At 47.3% G+C, this 20,745-nt stretch overlaps 1 protein-coding gene across 2 annotated transcripts in view; it reads right to left on the bottom strand.

Moving 5' to 3' along the window:
• STYK1 (serine/threonine/tyrosine kinase 1) overlaps positions 1 to 20,745 on the bottom strand; it is a 60,019-nt gene that overhangs the window by 19,685 nt on the left and 19,589 nt on the right. For both annotated transcript variants that reach the window (XM_060236834.1, XM_060236835.1), the window contains 6 exons: positions 17,267 to 17,410; positions 14,686 to 14,952; positions 10,862 to 11,043; positions 6,063 to 6,146; positions 3,818 to 4,026; positions 3,534 to 3,574 (listed from right to left, as the gene is read on the bottom strand). In XM_060236834.1, coding sequence (XP_060092817.1) covers positions 3,534 to 3,574; positions 3,818 to 4,026; positions 6,063 to 6,146; positions 10,862 to 11,043; positions 14,686 to 14,952; positions 17,267 to 17,410 — 927 coding nt within the window. The remainder of the gene's footprint in view (positions 1 to 3,533; positions 3,575 to 3,817; positions 4,027 to 6,062; positions 6,147 to 10,861; positions 11,044 to 14,685; positions 14,953 to 17,266; positions 17,411 to 20,745) is intronic.

Below are 20,745 nucleotides of genomic sequence, written 5' to 3'. Positions count from 1 at the left end.
TCCTGGTGCCCAACGTCTCTCTAACTTCATCCAGCATTGTTTCAGTTGTCCCTCACTGTAGATTTTCCCAGTGTGGCCAATGTGACACTCTACTGTGCCTAAAGCCTGGACAGGAAGCGGGACATTAAGAGGAGGACATACAAGTTAAGGCTTCAGAGTGGGATCTGCCAGACCCAGGTTCTTGATGTGGAAGCTGACAGGGTGATTTTGGACCAGGCATAGACTTCCAACCTAACCTGCCTCTCAGGGTTGTTGTTCAGAACACATGGTGGGGAGGAGAATGATGCAAACTGCTTTGGCTCCCCCACTGTAGAAGCTGCAGGGAGGGGGAAGGCAATGGAAAGCTGAAGTCAGAGGGGCAGATAAAGGAAAGGAGATAGGGTTGCCAACTCCAGGTTAGGGATGGGGCCTGGAGAGGGTGGGGTTTGAGAAGGGATAGGACCTCGGACAGATACAATGCCATTTCCTTCTGGGGAGGAACTGGAGATCACTCAGATTTACAACTGTTCTCTAGATGGCAGACATTAGCTCCCCTTGAGGTGGGGGGGCAGTCAATGCCTTCTCTTGGGTGGGTGGGAAGACAGCAAGGCTGGCAGGCCCATGCCCTGGAGCCCCTCCCTGTAGTTTACGCCTATGACTGTACCTCACTGAGGTCCTGTCCTCCCCAGGCTGCATCCCAAAATCTCCTGGAGTTTCCCAACCTGGATCCGGCAACCCTAACCCCCAATCCCCCGCTGCTGGCCAGGGAGGATCCGCCGGCAACCCTAAGTCAGATCATGCAGTCCGGGAAGTCAGGACTGGATCTACATGTTTTTTGAGGTGGGGGGGGAATTAAAAAATGGCGCCCCCTTATGGACCCATTCTACCTTATGGGGCCATAGAATAGAATGGACTCCATACCCAATTTGGCAACCCCCCTCCAATGGTGCCCAGGGCAAGCATCCTCCTCTAGGATTGCCAAGTCCAATTCCAGAAATATCTGGGGACTTTGGGGGTGGAGCCAGGAGACTTTGGGGGTGGAGCCAGGAGACACTGGGGTGGAGCTAGGAGCAAGGGTGTGACAAGCACAATTGAACTCCTTCCCTCCACCCTCCCCTTCTCCGATTCCACCCCAGAGGCGGAGCGGAGCGGGCGACGCCACCACGCTGCCGCCTCTTCCCCGCCCCACCGCAGCTGCTCCTCCGAGATGGGCCCAGCCTGAGCCCATCTTGGAGGAGCCTGCCACACTCCTGGCCCACCCCCACCCCCCCGACTCCACCTCAAAGGCGGAGGGGGCGCCGCCGCCTCCCCCTCCCCGCCTAATCCCAACTGCTCCTCCAAGATGGGCCCAGCCTGAGCCCATCTTGGAAAAGCAGCCACGGTGAAGCGGAGAAGAGGCGGCAGCCACATAGCGGCGTCGCCCGCTCCGAGATGGCGCCGTTTCCCCCCTCCCCCCGCTTCTGTTTTTTTGGGGGAGTGGGGGAAGAGGCTGGAAATCCTGGGGTCCCCCGCCAGGGCGGGAGGGTTGGGAAGCCTATCCCCCTCTGCCCCTCCCAGATCCGGCCCTGATAGCCCAAGTGGCTTTTGTAATGGAGACACACAGGGGTGGAATTCTAGCAGGAGCTCCTTTGCATATTAGGCCACACACTACTGATGCAGCCAATCCTCCAAGAGCTTTCCAAAAAGAGCCTTGTAAGCTCTTGGAGGATTGGCTACATCAGGGGGGCGTGGTCTAATATGCAGAGGAGCTCCTGCTAGAAAAAGAGCCCTGGGACCCAGTAACCCTAAGTCAGATCATGAAGTCCGGGAAGTAGAAGAAATCGCTTGGAGGCCATCCCCTCCTCCCAGTATTCACACAGAGTTGCCCTTAATTAACTTTATTTACTTACTTACTTTATTTCAACCCTCCCCCCACCCCATGGGGACCCAAAGGGCCTAAACAGTGTTCTCCTTTCCTCCGTTTTAGGCCCACAACAATGCTGTGTGGTTGGTTACCCTAAGACAGAGACTGGCCCAAGGCCACTCTAGAAGCTTCTGTGACAGAGCAGGGATTCAAACACAGGTATCCCAGATCTCTAGTTGAATGTTCTAACCACTACACCACATTGGCCATTAAATTGAATACACGACAGGATTCAAGGCTTGTTTTATTCAGAAGTAACTAGATATGATGTGTAGGGCTGCCAATCCCTAGTTGTGGCAGGGGGTTCCCTGGTTTGGAGGGCCTCCCCCCACTTCAGGGTTATCAGAAAGAGGGGAGGGGGGTAAGGAAGTGCCTGCTGGGCAATCCATTATACCTTATGGAGACTGATTGATCTGTGGGTATTTGGGGCTCTAAGGGGGCTGTTTTTTGAGGTAGAGGGGGGCTCTAAGGGGGCTGCTTTTTGAGGTAGAGGCACCACCTTTTCAGCATAACACCCGGTACCTCTTCTCAAAACACTCTCCAAGTTTCACAAAGATTGGACCAGGGGATCCAATTCTATGAGCCCCAGACAAAGGTGCCCCTATTCTTTATTATTCAAATGGAGGAAAGACATTTCAAAGGTGTGCGGTCCCTTTAAACATGATGTCCCAAACTCCCTTTGGAGTTCAATCATGCTTGTCACACCCTTGCTCCTGGCTCTACTCCCAATGTCTCCTGGCTCCACCCCCAAAGTCCCCAGGTATTTCTTGAGTTGGACCTGGCAACTCTAATGATTTGAGAGATGGGTGGTTGGTGTCAAGCATGGTGAAATTCCATTGATAATTGATTGTTATAGGGTCCTGCCTAAACCTGGTCTGTGAAACATCATGGAGGATCCAGCTTTGCTAGCTTTGTTATTCTTTCCCTTCCCCTGCCTTGCTTTATTACCTACAAGTAGAAGTAGTGAGAACTGAAACTGACATGAGAAGAAGTAATCAGCACCTTCCCATACATTCCTGGTAGGGAGTGTGGTACATCTGGGGAAAGCAAGGACAGAGTCCTGATAACGCTAAGAGAATGTAGACATTTATGATAGTTTACGTGTGAGAGCTACCCCGCACCCCCATCCCTTGGAATCCTTTTGAAGTAGGCCTTAAAAGTATTGTATCAATGTATTGGCAGCATTACTCTCAAAAACCTGTTACAGAGAAAGTATCGGTCTATCAATAAACGTAGTCTTTGTATCAACTTCGACTCGTCATTGAACCCGCATGCTTGACAGTTGGGGCCTTCCAGGTTTTTGAGAGCTGATTAGAAACCCTGCATAACATTTTTGAAGATAAGGGAAGGGTTGCAACTGCAAGGCAGAGAGGCTGCTTAACACTTTTCTCTGATGGACCCTTCCACAATAAAAAAAGGACAAGAATAGCACAGTGGAAGTAACTGTAGCTCCTGAGAGGGAGGGGGGATTTAATCCATGCAAACAACCTCGCTGTTACTTCAGTCACTCTCTCCAAGCTTTCAAATAAGTTTTGCTGGGCTGCGAACTAGTTTAAAAAAAAAATCAAGAGAGATCTTAATCACAAATCTCACATCTAGTTAGATACAGTAACAAACGATTATAGCCTCAGATTTGGTTTCTTTGCCTCACCTAATGTGATCATCTCATACAGCAAGATTCCGAAAGACCATCTGCAAGAAAAAAAAAGCGTATGCTTCAGTATTTAGCAGTTTCCTCACAACTTGTAGAGAAAGCAACCGGGAGAAAAGAAGCGCCCCGCAGCTTTCTTTAATAACACAATTTGAGCCGGAGCCCTGGAGTTATCAGTTGGAAACAGACCAAAGTTTCCATCTGTTGAAAATTGAGCATGCATTGCAATGCAGGAGCTTTGGCTGGGGAATCTAAATTAGGAGACGTATCGGAACAAACCGCACATGTCTGATTTGATGCTGGGCGGCTTCTTCAGGAGCCTCTCTGGAGCTTGCCACTTGAGAGGGACCGTGTGCGTCACGGTGCTGGGCCCGCAGGTGTGGCTTCGGTAGGCCAGTCCCAGCTTGCAGAGCTTGGCGGTGAAGTCACGGTCAATGAGGACATTCCGGGCCGCCACGTCACCGTGGAACAGCTTCTTCTCCTGGAGGAAATCCTGGGGAAATGGGCAAAATGGCACACTGTCAGTTGCAGTAGTACCTTTCCCCCTTTGAACTGATTAAATTACAGCGCCCTTGTGTGCCATGTTAAACACTTTGGTTGAGATGTTGCCACTGTTAAGAAGTATCAATCAATCAATCAATCAATCAACCTTTAATGGCATATAAAAACAGGTTAAGAAACAATGGGTTAAGAAAAAAAACAGAGTTACAAAAGATCACAGTTAAACAAAACAACAAGACTGTTCCTTGTCTTGACGAATCTTTTCGGCCCAGTACAGAAATGAGGCAGTATTCACAGTTATGTCAGGAGTAACATCCTTCAGAACAAGCTGGACCTTATCTGGGTCAGCCAGACCCATCTTATTTAGAAGAAAAGGATCCAAAAATCGACAACGAATACTTACATAAAAAGGGCAGTACAAAAGAATACGTGAAATGGTTTCAATAGATCCGGACTTGCACGGACATAGTCTGGCCGAGTAGGGTATATTATGAAATCTACCATATAGGACTGCTGATGGCATAACATCAAATCTTGCCAATGAAAAGGCCCTATGCTGTTGAGGCCTTTGCAAAGAATAGAGATAAGAAGTATTCACCATGCATCTGGCGTTCTACAAGGAAATCAACCTTAGCTATGTTAAATCAGCCAACTCCAGGAGGGGGAAAAAAAAACCTGGGAGAGGTTCAGTTAGCCTTTTCCTTGCAATAGGTGTGAAATGGTTTCATACTGATCTGCTACAATTTTATTTATTAATTCGACTCGTATCCCGCCCTCCCCGCCGAAGCAGGCTCAGGGCGGCTCACATTAAGAGGTCATAAGACCAATATTAATAGACAAAAGATAAAAATACAAGTACATCATAAATAAAAACATATAAAAAAATTACAGAAAACAATGGTAGGCGCTATTTGATCTCACATTAAAATATATTGATGTATTGATGACGGCAGATACTACCAATTCCATCGAGGTTAAAATTTTATTATTTAAGTATTTCTGCTAGATCCCCAGTCACAATATGATGTTCGAGGTGGCCAAATGGATTAATTTCTGCTTTCCTGCATAGTCTGGGCAGGGGCCTTTTTTCCACTGAATTACATCAGCAAAAAGGAGTCCATATAGGCCCATTGCTACAAGAAGGCTCGCACCAGGCAATGCCCCCCCTCCCCAATTTGTCCAGCCCAGCCAGAAGATTGATAGTGCCTGTTTCTACTCTGGTAGGAGAGACAGAGAATGATAGCTCACTAGCAGTCACTCCACCCCCGGGCTTCTGCTTTCCTCTGATCAAATCCCCACCAGTCATTGCAAGGGTGCATTTTGATCTGCAGCTTCCTCTAATTTCCCTCGCAGCTTCCTGCTCTTTTGTTTTGTTTTTGAGATTTGAAAGCTATGAGGGAAATTGGAGGGAGCCGCAAGTCAAAATGTGGCCGTGCAGTGACTAGAGGGTAATTGATCACTTGAGATGAGGAAAGCAGAAGCCCAGGGGCGGAGCAACTGCTAGTGAGGAATCGGTCAGAGAGACTGAGGGGGAAAAACCCTTTTGTAGGTAAAAGCTGTTTTAATTTGCCTGCTAGCTGACAGCTTGTGAAAACTGACAATTTCATTGTCTGGCCAAGGAGGCCATTAGCATTCCTGAAGTGTTGTTAGGCTGGAGAGTAATTGACTAGCTCGAGGTGCGAACTGACCATGTAATTGTCCCTTGCCAGGGAGGTTATTAGCCCTGACCTGGAAAAATGTGGGCTGCTCAGTCAAAACAAAACAAGAGCAACTTCTTTGTGCCTTCACACATTCCTTCGATCCGCTTATCAGATTTCCTTGAAAGTAAGCTCCACTGTACTAAACTGCCCCCTGTCAGCCTCCCCCTCCCAAGAAAAAATTCCCGGCTACGATTCTGAGTCCAAGGTTGAAAGAATGATAATGTTTTAAACAAATCCTTGTGGGTCAAATCTAGAGTTAAAAATTATGCCGTGTTTGTATCCCTGCTTCTCTAATGAGGGATAGGATGGGGTTATCTAGTACACTTACCAGAGCTGATGCAATTTGTTGACCAATTTTATACACCTGCCTTTCTGTAAGGTCAAAAGGCAAACCATTCATGGTCACCACGTCCTAGTAAGAGGGGGAGGAAAGAAGACAGCTATTATATCTCCCTCAGCAGTGAAAAGTTCAGAGACAGAGCTATCGATTTAGTTTAGTTTAATTTTTTTCTCTGTCAAGCGGCAGCCAACTTATGGTGACTCCGTAGGTCCTCGAAGGCAAAAGATGTTCAGAGGTGGTTTGCCTCTGCATCATGACCCTGCTATTCCGTCGAGGTCTCCCATACAAATATTGACCGGAGCTGACCCCGCTTAGCTTTTGAGATTAATTTACTTTTCTAGCTGTAAAATCCTAGGCAGAGTTACTCCAGTCTGAACTCACTGAAATTAATGGGCCCAGACTGGAATAGCTGTAAGGGTTGGGGGTTTTTTCCCCCCCTCAAATAAAAAAAAAAAATTCAGTTAAAAGAAATTCCTGGCATTATTATTAAATTCAGTTCACCATCCTGGTCACAATAACATTCCACTTATCAAATGTATGTCATTTTTACCATGCAGCACACAAGTTAGCTTAGTCGCTGTAGCCATTCCTTTGGTTTTTTCAACAACCCCTCTTTATTTAGAGTCATGGTCCTCTTCCAGTATCTAGCAAAGACTAATTTTGCAGAGGTTACGGCATTGAAGACAAGTCCTTGAATATATTTGGGAAGAAGGTCTATGTAATTCAACAGGAAACTTTTCGGGGAGAAAGGAAACTATTTGTTCCTTGAGTAATAGCTCTAAAAATCATTTCCCAGCAGGGCTTTTTTTGTAGCAGGAACTCCACCCACCTCTGATGTAGCCTATCCTGTTGGAGCTTACAGCAGGACCTGTACTAAGAGCCCTGTAAGCTCTTGGATAATTGGCTACATCAGGGGTGTGTGGCCTAATATGCAAAGGAGCCCCTGCTAGAATTCTATCTCTGGACCCTGCACTAAGAGCCTTGTAAGCTCTTGGAGGATTGGCTACATCAGGGGTGTGTGGCCTAATATGCAAAGGAGCCCCTGCTAGAATTCTATCTCTGGACCCTGCACTTAGAGCCCTGTAAGCTCTTGGAGGATTGGCTCCATCAGGGGGATGTGGCCTAATATGCAAAGGAGCCCCTGCTAGAATTCTATCTCTGGACCCTGCACTAAGAGCCTTGTAAGCTTTTGGAGGATTGGCTACATCAGGGGTGTGTGGCCTAATATGCAAAGGAGCCCCTGCTAGAATTCTATCTCTGGACCCTGCACTAAGAGCCTTGTAAGCTCTTGGAGGATTGGCTACATCAGGGGGATGTGGCCTAATATGCAAAGGAGCCCCTGCTAGAATTCTATCTCTGGACCCTGCACTAAGAGCCTTGTAAGCTCTTGGAGGATTGGCTCCATCAGGGGGATGTGGCCTAATATGCAAAGGAGCCCCTGCTAGAATTCTGTCTCTGGACCCTGCACTAAGAGCCTTGTAAGCTCTTGGAGGATTGGCTCCATCAGGGGGATGTGGCCTAATATGCAAAGGAGCCCCTGCTAGAATTCTATCTCTGGACCCTGCACTAAGAGCCTTGTAAGCTCTTGGAGGATTGGCTACATCAGGGGTGTGTGGCCTAATATGCAAAGGAGCCCCTGCTAGAATTCTATCTCTGGACCCTGTACTAAGAGCCCTGTAAGCTCTTGGAGAATTGGCTACATCAGGGGTGTGTGGCCTAATATGCAAAGGAGTTCCTGTTACAAAAAAAGCTCTGTTTCGCAGTATTCTTTGATCCAACTACATTGCATAAGTATAAAGTTCGCGTCAGGAACTCCACAAATCCAACAATCACCCTTAACCACTTTATTAATTTTAGCTTAATATATGAGGGGTTAGATGCCATTGATAAAAGATTTTGATCGAAAAACTGTACATTATAGTAAGTAGAAGCAAAAGGCCTCCACAAAGCAGTGTTACATGCTCATATATTCACACAGCAGGAACTCGTTTGCATATTAGGCCACATCCCCTGATGTCAAGCCAGCTGGAACTGTGTTCTGGTTAAAAAAAAAAAGCAAGCCCTGTATTCATATATTTTATTATTATGTATAAACAAAAGTTTCTTATGCATTCTCGTTTTCATTTCATTTCACACATTTCATTGTGTGTCGTTATTTTGTTTTTTTCTTTTCTGTGTCATCAACGTGATTGTCATCACCTTGAGTTTTTTTTTTCTTTTCTGCATGTGTTTTCCTCCGTCTAGTAATCTACATTACTATATACAGGGCCGGATCAACTACGAGGCAAACTAGGTGGTAGCCTAGGGTGCTGGCAGGGCGGGTGTGCCAAATTCAGTCTCCCCCCCCTTCCCCCCTAGGCAAGTGCCTAGTTTGCCCACTCCTCAGCCTCCTCCTTCCTCCCTTCCCTACTCCGGGTCTATTTCAATGTCTGGAATGGCGATAGAGCACCGCTCCAGGCTATCTAAAGGGGCCCCCTTTAGACTGCACGGTGCTCACTGTCTGTCAGTGCCCAGGCAGGCCAGCAGCAGCAGGAAAGACCAATGTCCTAAAAGGGTGTCGCTGCTGCTCCCTCCTCCCCACTTCCTTCCCATGCAGGAAGTGGGAAGGAGGTAGCAGCGGCCATGCCCTTTCAGGACGCTGGTCTTTCCTGCTGGTGCTAGCCTGCCCAGGCACTGACAATGAGTGCCATGCAGTTTTACCCGCCGATCAGCTGATAGCCTGGAGCAGTGCTCAATCACTGTTCTGGGCATTGAAATAGACATGGGGTGGGGAAAGGAGGGAGGAGGAGGCACGGAGGGAGGAAGAGGCACGGTGGGGATGGGGGAGGCGCAGGGGTGTGGTGCCGCAGGGGGGAGGCACGGGGGCGCTATGGAGGGGGGCAGCAGGCCGCGTGTCTGCCTAGGGCACCATGCACACTTGAGCCGGTGCTGGCTGTATATCTAGTATATTTTCCTGCAATTTAAACTGAAGGTTTCTGTGCCGAACACACAGCAATGTAATATTGAAATGACCCTTAGAGGGAGCAAAACACATGACAAAAAAGGACACCCCCCGCCTCCCCGCAAAGCAATGAAAATGAGAATGCGGAACAGCCCAGCTATAAGGATCTTCTTGGATAGAAAGACAAATCAGGGATCAAATAAATGAACAGTCGTTGAAATATCAGTCAATCGTGATGGCTTATTAAAAAGCCATTATTGTTTGTCTTCCAGCAGACCTATCAGCTGGTGGAGAAGAGAAGCATTTCTTTAACAAAGTAACGTTTATGTTGAACTTGACCTACTTTTATACCGCACAGGTTTTTAAATCAGAATGTTCTTTTTTCCCCCTGCGCTTCAACAATTCTGAAGCATCAGAAAATCTAACCTAGCTCCATGAGGTTACCACTTCTGAGCTTAAAGTATTCATGCTGTTTCAAAGGCCTCTGAATGAGGTGGATGCATAACATGTACATCAAAAGGTTACGGTACAACTCTCTTTGTTGGGTTTTAAAGATTGTGATGAGGGGGAAAAGAAACTTTGATCTGCTGGGGACCCAAGATGCTTGCTCCTTTATATAGAAAAACAAGGGCAAAAGGACTCTTTATGTGTATGGGCAAGTGAACCATTTGGATTGTTATGAAGAAAATAACGGAGTTCTGAATTTCTGAGGAAGGAAATACGTGCAAAGATGGCAAATACAGTTCAACGGTTCCTGTTTATAGGAACAAATGCATAAATGTGCCTAGGGTCGCAAACCTACAGGTGGGAGGTGGAGATCTCCTGCAATTAGAACTGATCTCCTGACTTCAGAGCTCAGTCCCCCTGGAGAAAATGGGCGCTTTGGAGGGTGGACTCTATGGCATTCTACCCTGATGAGGTCCCCCAACCCTCACCTCCCTGGGTTCTACCCCTGAAACCTACAAGAATTTCCCATCCTTGAATTGGAAGCCCTGTCTGTGCCAGTCCCTAGCTCAGGGGTGGCCAAACTTACTTAATATAAGAGCCACATAGGGCAAACGTCAGATGTTTGAGAACCGCAAGACAGGAGGGAGGGAGCGAGGAAGCAAGGGAGCGAGGGAGGGAGCGAGGGAGAGAGCGAGGAAGCAAGGGAGCGAGGGAGGGAGTGAGGAAGTAAGAGAATGAGGGAAGGAGCGAGGAAGCAAGGGAGGAAGGAAAGAAGGAAGGAAGGAACTCATTTGCATATTAGCCCTCATCTCCTGACATCACCGTTGTTTCACACAGTGCTTCTTGGTAGAAAAAGCCCAGGGGAACTCATTTGCATATTAGGCCACACACCCCGACACCAAGCCAGCCGGAACTGCGTTCTTGTGCGTTCCTGCTTTAAAAAAAATCCTGGTGAGTCAATTTATGTCCCCAATCAGGAGAAAAGCAGGGTAGAAACGAAGTCAAATAAAAATAAATCACAAGAAATATTATGTCTTTCTGATGGTTGTTGATTCCAGTGGAGGAAACTGACATGTGGATTCCTAAATTCCTGTCTGTGAATGGTAAAACATTTGAGGTTATTCGGTCTTTTTTTTAACCTTACCTTTCCACCTAAAGCACTCAAGGTGGTTTGCAAGAATAGCTATTCTGGAGAACAGGCAAGGACAAACAGTGCTGTCCTAAGTGCAGTTCCCTGGGAATAAGCCCCACTGAATACACCTGAATAAGATTCTAAGTAGATACGCTTGGGATCGCTCCCAAGGTCACTGAAGCAGAAAAACAAGAGAAGTAATATGGATGGGCAAATGAATGAGACAGCCAGTCAAATCTGATCCCATCATTCTTTTCTTAGACATACCCTGCGGCAGGTCCAAAGGAAGCTGAGAAGGTTTCCATTAGAAGCATCCTCCAATATCATGTAAAGGGGTGTTTGGGTTACAGAACACCCTAATAACTTGACTATGTTTTCATGAGGACCAAGGAACTGATGGAATTTAATCCTTTCCAGGAAGTCTTTCATCTCGTGAGAGGTGGCAGATTCTGAAAACAGAATGAAACAAACAAACAAAAAAAACAAATAAGAGGGTCTCTTAAGGACCTTATAGCAGAAATAACAGAAGGATTGCTTTGGTTCTGGTTAGCCCCCCAAATTACCCCAGTTCTTTTAGAACAACACAGTGATAATGTTAGCATCCTTCCAGGGCTTTTGTTGTAGCAGGAACTCCTTTGCATATTAGGCCACACACCCCTGATGTAGCCAATCCTGGAGCTTACAGTAGCCCCTGTCGTAAGAGCCCTGTAAGCTCTTGGGGGATTGGCTACATCAGGGGTGTGTGGCCTAATATGCAAAGGAGTTCCTGCTACAAAAAAAGCCCTGCATCCTTCTAATCCACGTGGGTCTCCTCAACTCCAGGAACAGACTTTTCTGGTATCTGAAAGAACTGCTGGGGGGAGGGACAGATCTGCATTCATCAGTTCCTGCCACTGGATTATTGGATCTAGCCCATGCATTTAAAGTCTTTTCCTATTCTCGCTATTAATCAAGTGAAAGGAGAGAAGAAAGGCTTTCTAAAGCAACTCAGCAACAGAACATCATCAACCTGGATGGTGCAAAGAGGGCATGACTAGAAGAGAGCCCCTCCCACGAGATGGGACCACATTTGAGGCCATTTTCACAGCTATGGAGCAAAGTGGGAAGAACAACCCACATCTGGATTTCCTCCACCAACTGAAGGTGAAACCCTACTTTCTTCTTTGCATAGTCCTATGGTTTGGGAAGAAACACCATTATCTTTGTTGTGGAGTCCTATGGCATGGGAAGCCACTAAATTATTCTATGCAGAAAACAGCACAGAAGACATCAGGCAGCTGCATTTTTGCAATAATATAGCCATTCTCATTTCGAAATTGGCATGGAAGGGCATTGGAGAAGAACACCGAAAAGTGGCCTTACACAGATTCAGCCAGGGAATTTCTTTTTAAAATAACAAAATCAACACATTAAACTGGCAGTGCTGGGTGCCAGTTAGGGTTGCTAACCTCCAGGTGGGGCCTGCAGATCTCCTGCAATTATAAATGACCACCAAACTGACCGTCAGTTCCTAGGGATGCCAGTTGGGGGAGGGGGATCCCCTGGTTTTTTGGGCTCCTGCCCAAAAACCAGAGCAATGCTGCAGAACATTACCGATGTGATGCTGTCACTTCTACATGACATCAGCACGTTGTGGCGCTCTGCCTCCCCTTCCCCGCCGGCGCCATCGCTGGACCTGGCAACCCTAGTTACAGTTGACTTATGGTGACACTGCAGTTTTCAAGGAAAGAGATATGCAGAGGTGGCTTGCCGTTGCCTGCCTCTGCATCACAATTCTGGTCTTCTCTGGCGGTCTCCCATCCAAATGCTAGCCAGGGTTGGCCCTGCTTAGCTTCCGACATTGCACAAGAGCAGGGGTAGGGAACAGCGGCTCTCCAGATGTTTTTTTGCCTACAACTCCCATCAGCCCCAGCCAGCATGGTCAATGGCTGGGGCTGATGGGAATTGTAGGCAAAAAAAACCATCTGGAGAGCCACTGTTCCCTACCCTAGATTAAGGTCGCCAATCCTCAGGTGGGGGCAGGGGATCCCCCGGTTTGGAAGCCTTCCCCCCGCTTCAGGGTCATCAGAAAGTGGGAGAGGGGGAGGGAAATGTCTGCTGGGTATTCCATTATTCCCTATGGAGACCAATTCCCATAGGATATAATGGAGAATTGATCCACGGGTATCTGGGGCTCTGGGGGGCTGTTTTTTTTGAGACAGAGGCACCAAATTTTCAGCATAGCATCCAGTGCCACTCCCCAAAATACCCTCCAAGTTTCAAAAAGATTGGAGCGGGGGTCGAATTCTATGAGCCCCAAAAGAAGGTGCCCCTATCCTTCATTATTTCCAATGGAGGGAAGGCACTGAAAAGGTGTGTGATGGCCAGAACTCCCTTTGGAGTTCAATTATGCTGGTCACAACCTTGGTCCTGGCTCCATCCCCAGTGTCTCCTGGCTCCACCCCAAAGTCCACAGCTATTTTTTGAATCAGACTTGGCAACCCTATTTTGCTCGGAGGGAAGGTGCTCTCATGCCCAGTGGGTGCCCTGTGCTCGTTTGATACCATATTTCTCAAATCAATAATTCATTAATCATTTGGGGCTGAATTTGTTGCTTTTCCTTGGAAATAAGAAAGGCCTTTGTCTTATTCCCAGAGAAGGTTTTGGCCTTCTACAGATCCAGAGGCATCTATTCTGAGGTGCCTTTTTGATACAGATGATGGCTCCTCATCTAAAGCAGCTGTTGGGCAAACGTGGGGCAAAATACCACAACAATTTTGGAACGGTAGATCACCAGAGAACACTATAAATTCATTAACTCTGGGCACTGAGATAGCAGAAATACAAGTGTCAGAACAGCATAAGTAACCCAGATTGCACCCTCTCTCTGAGAGGGTGAATCTCTGAGGAGGCATTTTCGCCAGAGCAGAGACTGCCCCTGAAGCGCCATCAGAAAGAAGAAATAGGCAGTTCTTTTCTTCCTGCGCTTTCCCCTCTTTAAACAAAACCCACTCTCCCATCTAAGCAGCTATTTCCCATAACAATCACAAGAACAACAATGGAAACAATTCCGTACTAGAGCTGAAGGGAAAACTCTCGGGAAGCCCCACTAAGAACAGGAAAGAAATTCACTCATAACAGCAAGGTACAAAATTGCTTAGCTGAATGGAGCAAAGTTGCACCCCATCGAGCCTGTTTAACCCATACTGAGACAGTGACTCAGTGGTAGACCATCTGCTTGGTAAGCAGAAGGTCCCAGGTTCAGTCCCCGCCATCTCCAACTAAAAAGGGTTCAGGCAAATAGGCATGAAAAACCTCAGCTTGAGCCCCTGGAGAGCCGCTGCCAGTCTGAGTAGACAATACTGACTTTGATGGACTGAGGGTCTGATTCAGTATAAGGCATCAGACAGTAGTATGGAATGGCAAGCAATCCTAAATATAGAGAAAGTGGGCAGTGAAGTTAGTATGCAGAGTCATGGAAATGTTTTTTAGCAGATTAAGAGTCACAAATTGGGGTCTGGTGTTTGTTAGTTTATGTTAACTGGGCTGAAACAACACTTAAATTGGAATAGCAGATTGTTGCCATTCCATACTTTTGTCTGACGAGGTGTGCTTAGAGCACACGAAAGCTGACCTTCTGAATAAAACTTGGTTGGTCTTAAAGGTGCCACTGGACTCTTGCTTTGTTCTACTGCTTCAGACCAACACGGCTGCCCCACCTGGATCTATCTATGGTGAAGATCCTTCTATCTTGGCGGCTGCTGCAGCCAAAGAAACCTTTAAACAAAAAAAATCAATCAAATTTCCAATGGCCAATCAGAAGCCCCACTGGGGAAAGGCCCACCTGATTCTGCCTACTTTCTAAAAGCTCTTGGCAGGCACCAGGAAAGGGGTTGGTGGGTGCAATGGCCCCCACAGGTACCATGTCGGGGACCCCTGCTTTAGACAGAGATTGTCGTTGTAGGCCATCACTCAACTGTGTTGGAAGTTTTGCCAGTTCAGCGCAATGCTCCTATAAACCAATCAAAGGCCAGAGAATATATGAGAAGTAGAAAGTTTTTAGAAGTGTACTGGCCACCATGAGAGGCTGCCCCTCCCATCATGGATGTTACCTTGCAACGCTTTCAAGATGACCAGCTGAGTTTTCCCGGGACTGGCGGTGTCCAGTTTTGCTCTGTAAATTCCCCCAAAGCTGCCATTCTGAATAAACTCCAGTGACTCTGGGGAGATTTTCTCTCGTGGTATCTCCAGTTCCTTCATGGTTAAGGCTGCCGTTCTCAGCAGGCAATCCATGGTCATCTCGCTCAGCTGGATGGAGGTGTCTTCTGATAGGCTGGCTTTCCCTGGGCTTTTCTCATCGTCTGATACTGGGACCGCAGCTGTTAGTCAAACACAGGGCCGGATTAACAAATAGGCTGAGGAGGCACTGGCTTATGGGCCCCCACACCTTTAGGGGCCCCGGGCCGGTTTGCCTCTCTCTGCCTCTCACTCCCAGCTAGGGTTGCCAATCCCCAGGTGAGGGCAGGGGATCCCCCAGTTTGGAGGCCCTCCCCCCGCTTCAGGGTCGTCAGAAAGGGGGGGGAGGGGAGGGAAATGTCTTCTGAAAACTCAGTTATTCCCTATGGAGATTTATTCCCATAGAAAATCATGGAGAATTGATCCACGGGTATCTGGGGCTCTGGGGGGGCCCCTGTTTTTTGGGGGAAAGGCACAAAATTTTCAGTATAGCATCTAGTGCCTCTCCCCAAAATACCCCCCAAGATTCAAAAAGATTGGACCAGGGGGTCCAATTCTATGAGCCCCAAAAGAAGGTGCCCCTATCCTTCATTATTTCCTATGGAAGGAAGGCATTGAAAAGGTGTGCCGTCCCGTTAAATGTGATGGCCAGAACTCCCTTTGGAGTTCAATTATGCTTGTCACAGCCTTGATCTTGGCTCCACCCCTAATGTCTCCTGGCTCCACCCCCAAAGTCCCCAGATATTTCTTGAATTGGACTTGGCAACCCTACTCCCAGCTTTGTCAAAGGGGCTTTTGAGAAGGTGCCTGCAGGAGATATTAAGAGATAATTTGTGAGGGGCCCCCCAAAATTTCGACTGCCACGGGCCTCCACAGGGTTTAATCTGGCACTGGTCAAACAGTAAAATAATGAAGTGGATGCGTGGGGCTTTTCGCTTACATTTTACTGTTAGCGCTCTCTTCTAATGTAAGCGAAAAGCCCCACGCTGTGTGACACAGAATGTTGGACTGGATGGGCCATTGGCCTGATCTAACATGGCTTCTCTTATGTTCTTATGTTCTTAACCGACAGCAATGGGACAATCACGATTCAATTAATGCTGAATAACCCATTCTTACAACCGGAGATTGCCCGGAGCTAGAAACTGATGGTCAGTTTGGCAAGAAGATCTATGCCCTTTCAACAGATACATGTTACCTAAATGATATGGTTTCCCCCAGCCTGAACTTGCAAGGCAGACCCAGAGAAACAGCCCCATATACCAGCCTGCTGCTGAGCTGACCCCCATACGGATCCCACCATTGGGAGCCCTGGGTTGAGAAGGTGTCCTGCAAGAAGCTGGGTAGCCACAGCTCTGAGGTGAGTGCGCCCCCTGCAGGCCTCCACAGGAGGAAGCGGCGTGTGTCCAAGCCTGCAAATCCAGTCACTCGCCAGTATGGGTTTCAATATGCAGTTTCGAGGCTCGAAGGGAATGACTAAAATTTCAGGTTTGCGGGGGACAGGCTACCTTCCGCTTCTCTGGATAACTTTCCAGCTGTGGTCATCAAGCTCTAATCTAGAGTGGCCAATGTCCAGGTAGGGATTTCTCCAGACAATAGAGATCCGTTCCAAAAGGGTGATTAACATGTGGAATTCACTGCCACAGGAGGTGGTGGCAGCTACAAGCATAGCCAGCTTCAAGAGAGGATTGGATAAAAATATGGAGCAGAGGTCCATCAGTGGCTATTAGCCACAGTGTGTGTGTGTGTGAATATATTGGCCACTGTGTGACACAGAGTGTTGGACTGGATGGGCCATTGGCCTGATCCAACATGGCTTCTCTTATGTTCTTATGTTCCCTGGAGAAAATGGCTGCTTTGGAGGGTGGAGTTTATGGCATGCTGAGGCCCTTTATTTATTTATTTTATTATATTTATATCCCGCCCTCCCCTGTCGGGCTCCCCAAACCCCACCCTCTCCCAGCTCTACCCCCAAAGTCTCCAGGTTATTTTCCAACACAGACCTGGCAACTCATAAGAACATAAGAGAAGCCATGTTGGATCAGACCAATGGCCCATCCAACACTCTGTGTCACACAGTGACCAAAAAACCAGGCGCCATCAGGAGGTCCATCAGTGGGGCCAGGACACTAGGAACCCACTGTTGCCCTCCACCCCAAGCACCAAGAATACAGAGCATCACTTGCCCCAGACAGAGAGTTCCATCCATACCCTCTGGCTAATAGGCACTGATGGACCTCTGCTCCATTCTAATCTTCTCTATTCTAATCATACTCTATTCTAATTGTAATCTGCTCTATTCTAATCATACTGCTGACCCAATAAAACCACCCCTTGGCCCCCACCCAGATCCCCCTAGTTCCACTAGGAGGCCCCATGGCTCCCTTTCCCCGCTTCTTGAGCCTCAGATTTTTGAGACAGAGCGATTCGGCGGCCCTGAACCTCAGCTGTCCTTACCTTTCTGTTCAGCTTCTGAAAGGTTCTGCTGCTTTATCCTCCAGTTGCGGCAATGCAGCCAAAGTATGACGCTTAAGACAATGACAAATGCACCCACCAAGAGGACTGGGATGACTATTAGTTCAGCCTGATTCTCCCGTATGACTGTCAAAGGAAGTGGCAAACGATAAAGGAAGTTAGAACACTTAATGCTCGTCTGCCACAAGCAGAGTTTCTGGCAGCACGGAGAGTTATTTCTTCCAGTCGTTGTTTGGGTCTGCAGTCAGCACCCACCTGTAGCAGATCTAGCCATGTCATTGCAAGGGGTGGGTGGGAAATGAGCTTTCCATTAGATCTGCAACATAGGCAACTCATGCCCTGACTTGGATGGCCCAGGCTAGCCCGATCTGGTCAGAAGCCAAGCGGGCTTGGCCCTTGGGAGACCACCAAGGAAGTCCAGGGTCACTATGCAAAGGCAGACAATAGCAAACCACTTCTGAATGTCTCTGCCTTCAGATAGCCCTATAGCAGTGGCGGCCAAACGGCAGCTCAGGAGCCATATGTGGCTCTTTCACACATATGTTGTGGCTCTCAAAGCCCCCAACCCCTGTAGGCCAGCTTGGAGAAGGGATTTGTCTCTTTAAATCACTTCTCTAAGCCGGTTTGGTGTGGAGAGCCAGTTTGGTGTAGTGGTTAAGTGTGTGGACTCTTATCTGGGAGAACCGAGTTTGATTCCCCACTCCTCCACTTGCACCTGCTGGCATGGCCTTGGGTCAGCCATAGCTCTGGCAGAGGTTGTCCTTGAAAGGGCAGCTGCTGTGAGAGCCCTCTCCAGCCCCACCCACCTCACAGGGTGTCTGTTGCGGGGGAGGAAGGTAAAGGAGATTGTGAGCCGCTCTGAGACTCTTTGGAGTGGAGGGCGGGATATAAATCCAATATCTTCTTCTATCTTCTAAGCCAAGTTTGCCAGTGGCTTGGATAATGCATTTAAAGTTAAAGTTGCTTTCTTTCCACCTCTCCCTCCCCATCTGTTTTCCTCTCTCTCCCTCTCCCTCAAACATCTCACGTTCATATCTTGTGGCTTTCAAACATCTATGTGGCTCTTATGTTAAGCAAGTGTGACTGCCCCCACCCTATAAGGTCACCATAAGTCAGCTGCAACTTGATGGCACTTTTCCACCACTAGCATAGACCTCTTGGTCTTCAAATCTACATTTGAGTCCAGGAGCTCCTTAAAGACCAGCAACACATTCCAGGGTGTAAGCTTCATAAGATAAAACGAGAATGAACTTACATCCAAGTCAGATCATGTTGGGAGGAGTGCTATGAAGAAACGCCACTTGGGAGTCAGAATGCAAAAATACAAAACCAGATGTGATCAGCTGGATGAGAGCTGGGAGATGTGCATAACCAGGGGTCACTTTGTAGAAAAATAGGTGGTGGAGCTCATTAGCATAACTCATTATTATATGCTGCCCCCCCCAGCCAAAAGCAACCCAATGCAAGACAGGAGAGCCCCGGGCAAGTGAGTTAAAGGGGGGGGAAATAAGAGATCCAGCCAGCCCAAGCAGGCCTCGCTCACCTGGGGCTCTCCTGGGCTGCTTATTCCCCGCAGTCAAAAGGCCAGCAAGCCACCCGCCACCCAAAATCACATAAGAAGTGGAGAAAGGGTGGCGTGGGCTTCTCCAGGCATTAATGAGGACTGCTGGGGGTGTGGCAAAGCTCCTACGGGCTGGCTGGCTGGCTGCCGTGCTCTCCTAATCCGGGGATTGTTATACAGCTGCACCTACTGTTCAATGGACAAGGTAGGTGGCGAGGAGAAGGGGGGGCCATCAGAAAGGTTCAGGAGCTGTGCTCCTGTGAGCTCCTGCTGAATACAAGGCCTGTGCATAGCTCTCTGCATTTTCTACCTCTATGCATATCTCCCAGATCTAATGGAGCTAATTACGTTTTGCCTTGTACCTCTGCATCTGGACTCCAACGTCTTTGTAACACCCCACCTGTCTTCTGACCTCGATATCGGTGCTGATGCACCTTCATTCTCATTTGCATCATGTGACAAAGTTTGTTTTCTCACTAGAAATCTTTTAAATCATCAGCATCCCTACCACCACCACCCTCCTCCTTCTTCTTGGTTCATTAATATCTATGGAAACAAAAAAGAATGTCCCCAACTAATTCAAAACAGAAAAAAACACCCTGAAATTAAAGGGGGGGGGGAACTATTTAAAGGTGACCTAAATATGAGACTGGTTACAAACTCAAGTTTCTCTGGCAAGAAGTGTAGTATATAAATTACAATCTGAGCATAATTAACAAAAGCCTTTTCAAATCTAACATTTAATAAACGTTCTAAAGAAGACAGATGGCCTGTTCTCTGTACAATATCTGCAAACAGCTGATAGGATATGGCCTAAAAAAAAACACAAATAGCAACTTTTTGAACAAAAGGTTATTTGACAATAATCCACATACAGGTACTGATATGTATATATAAAAGTAATTAAAAATGTAATCGCTAGGCATTCAGTTACTAAACACAATTGTGGCTGTTGACAACTCTTTGAGCTCTGTAAAGTTATTAAAGGTTTCGTTGCCAAAGGCAAAAAGGGAGGAAAACACCAGGCTATTTGCAGCCAGCAAAAAATAAAAGAAAATGCAAAACTCATACTGAGATGGGCCCAAGAAAAATAAAATCTCCTTTTAACCAAAGCCCAATCTTGTCCGATCTTAGACGTTGAGATGGGTCGACCATGGCTGGTACTTGGATGGCAGACCACCAAGGAAGAACAGGCCACAGAGGCAAGGAATGGCAAGTCACCTGGAAATGTCTCTTGCCTTGGAAACCCAACCGAGTCGCCATAAGTCAGCTGCGACCGGACGAAGGAAGTCAAAATCAGCCTGTTGTAGAGTCTCAAGTTATTTGGGCAAGTCTCAAACTCTTAATCTTATTTGTAAAATCGTTTTAACTCGTTTGCTCATCGGAGAATTTAACCATAACGATCTTCTTTTTACTTGCCCGTAAAGCTGAATGTGAATGCTTTTAAACAGGATGTTTTAAAACTCTTTGTATTTTTGCTACATGCTGTTATCACTGATGAAGATCTGTTGATCTGAAACCTGATCCACTTTAAATCGTTTATAGGTCTTACTTTCCAGCTGGTGTTAATTATGGTCCAATGGTAACCTGAGTACTACGCTTGGCTTGAGTTTGCAGTTACTTGGTCCTTTATATTTAGGGGGTTCTCCCCACCTCCCCAGTGTCTGTTTTCTTCTCACCCATATCTATGATCAAATTGTTTGGCTTTTTTGTAATGAACCAATTGAATGGTGTTCACTTTATATTCAATGGTATTTGGAAGCGTATGTTGAGCAAAGCTGGAACCAATGAGGCAGAAAATGAGACACAAACTAGTAAAATCCTGTTAAGGGCAGGTGCTAGCCAATCCTGGCCAAGCCAGAGAAGCGTTGTCTATAAAATATTATTTCTGTCCCGGCAT

Source organism: Heteronotia binoei, chromosome 4, assembly GCF_032191835.1.
Source record: "Heteronotia binoei isolate CCM8104 ecotype False Entrance Well chromosome 4, APGP_CSIRO_Hbin_v1, whole genome shotgun sequence".
Classification (NCBI taxonomy): domain Eukaryota; kingdom Metazoa; phylum Chordata; class Lepidosauria; order Squamata; family Gekkonidae; genus Heteronotia; species Heteronotia binoei.
Note: the sequence above shows the minus strand (reverse complement) of the source record. Positions and strands in the feature narration are given on the sequence as shown.